This window comes from Eurosta solidaginis, chromosome 5 (assembly GCF_040869045.1).
Source record: "Eurosta solidaginis isolate ZX-2024a chromosome 5, ASM4086904v1, whole genome shotgun sequence".
Classification (NCBI taxonomy): Eukaryota; Metazoa; Arthropoda; class Insecta; order Diptera; family Tephritidae; genus Eurosta; species Eurosta solidaginis.
The window spans coordinates 47,918,375-47,919,950 of record NC_090323.1 but is presented as its reverse complement, the minus strand read 5'-3'; the positions used below and the strand labels follow the sequence as shown (position 1 = coordinate 47,919,950).

General features: G+C 36.8%; 1 protein-coding gene across 1 annotated transcript; it reads left to right on the top strand.

The window, feature by feature from the left end:
• Positions 1 to 317: 317 nt before the first annotated feature.
• LOC137252401 (uncharacterized) lies at positions 318 to 1,050 on the top strand. Its single transcript, XM_067788035.1, has 3 exons — positions 318 to 564; positions 624 to 769; positions 826 to 1,050. Exons 1-3 carry the CDS (start codon positions 411 to 413, stop codon positions 967 to 969), a joined length of 444 nt encoding a protein of 147 aa, XP_067644136.1. The 5' UTR covers positions 318 to 410; the 3' UTR covers positions 970 to 1,050.
• Positions 1,051 to 1,576: the final 526 nt, after the last annotated feature.

Sequence of the window (1,576 nt, the reverse complement as noted above, 5' to 3'; positions counted from 1 at the left end):
ACAGCGATAGTCAAATACAAATCAGGTGATCCAATCACTTCGGAATTTTGACGTTTATGCAGAAGATATCTAATACCTACATAGGTATTTCCTCGTCAGCACGCTAACTGATTTTTATGGAAGTTTAGGAATGGAAGTGGCGGCTGAGCCGGGCCAAATGATGTCACAACAATAGTTGGCGTGCGGGGTTGAATTAGATCAAATCCGTTCAGACGTGAAGCGTAATTTTTGAAGAAAAAAAATGTGAGTTTCCGATTCCGGCATGCAACCTTGCGAACGCCTTTCTACAGCTGGGATTGACAAATCAGCTGTTTTGCAAAGTGTTTACGGTTCAAAGTAAACACAACAAATTTAGTAAACGAAAACTAGACTTGTCAACACATCACTTAGCCTACTGCAACTAAAAATCAATGACGAAATCATTACTGCAATACCGTTATAGTTTTACTGCAGGTGCATTTGCTGCCGGTGGTAGCTTCTTTGGACATGCACCAAGTCAACTGGCGACGGTGCCTCTACTAACGAGCTGCTTTACGCCAACAGAAGAAGTGACCTATTATTTGGGTATTACATGGATAGTTATTAAATTTAACAATAAAAATAAACTATTTTCTATTTAAAAGAGTTACTTCTCTTACGCTGCTTGCCAATTGCATTGATGCTACTATGTAATGTGCTAAATTGGCGGTACTTTCTTAAAGCCCTGCAATGTGCAGAACAAACTTTAACAACAACTGTACTGACTGCTGCTACTAACTATATGCTATCGGTAACATATCTTTTATATCTAAAATTTGGTTACTTAACATTTCATTGCTTTTTTAGTTTATATTAGGAGCGATCGTTTATCAGGAGGAAATTACAATAATTTCCACTTCGGGCGCCATGTTTATTATCGCCGGCCTTTGGTTTCTTTGTAGAGCTCAAGAAGACCAACAAATTAAGGATGATTTGAAGAAGTTATTGTAGATGAGTATTTTAGTTAGAAATAGAATAAATTTACAAATTAATGTACATTATTGTATAATTAAATATAGTAATCAAATTTAATTAATTTGATATAATCGATCTATGTAGAGGTTAATGCTGCTCTCATCTCTCTACTAAACTTTATAGAGATAAGCTTTCTACAAAAGTAATCATATTTCACGCGAAAGTACAATCCTTTACATGGGCGGTCAATTGCTGACGTGTGTTTATGATTGGATATTATTGGCTTTAACAAACGTGCCACCGTCACCTGGACTTAGAACGACCTACTCCTCGACGAACAAAAGTCATGCTAGATATTGCTGTATCGCCATAACTAACACCAATCGGGAGCACCAAGTGTGGTTCTCATCTTCCTCTACTTGCAGCTATCGATAGAAAGCCTTTGAGATAATATTCATTACGTCAAACTTATTTCGCTCATAAACCTCCTTTAGAACACCGTTGACATCATGAGCAGGAAGCTATGATGAATACTGCCAAATTACGTGCATATTTTTTTTTATCGAAAGATATTTGTTTGGAACCGAGTAACATAATGTGCCTATTTAACAGGCAGATTCCACCGTTTTCAGTATCGTCTTTT

Excerpts from the sequence above, each read along its gene's own strand:
- LOC137252401 (XM_067788035.1), top strand. The coding sequence starts at position 411 with ATGACGAAATCATTACTGCAATACCGTTATAGTTTTACTGCAGGTGCA. Across the intron at positions 565-623 it reads AGAAGTGACCTATTATTTGG|AGTTACTTCTCTTACGCTGC; the intron begins GTATTACATGGA and ends TCTATTTAAAAG. Across the intron at positions 770-825 it reads CTACTAACTATATGCTATCG|TTTATATTAGGAGCGATCGT; the intron begins GTAACATATCTT and ends TTGCTTTTTTAG.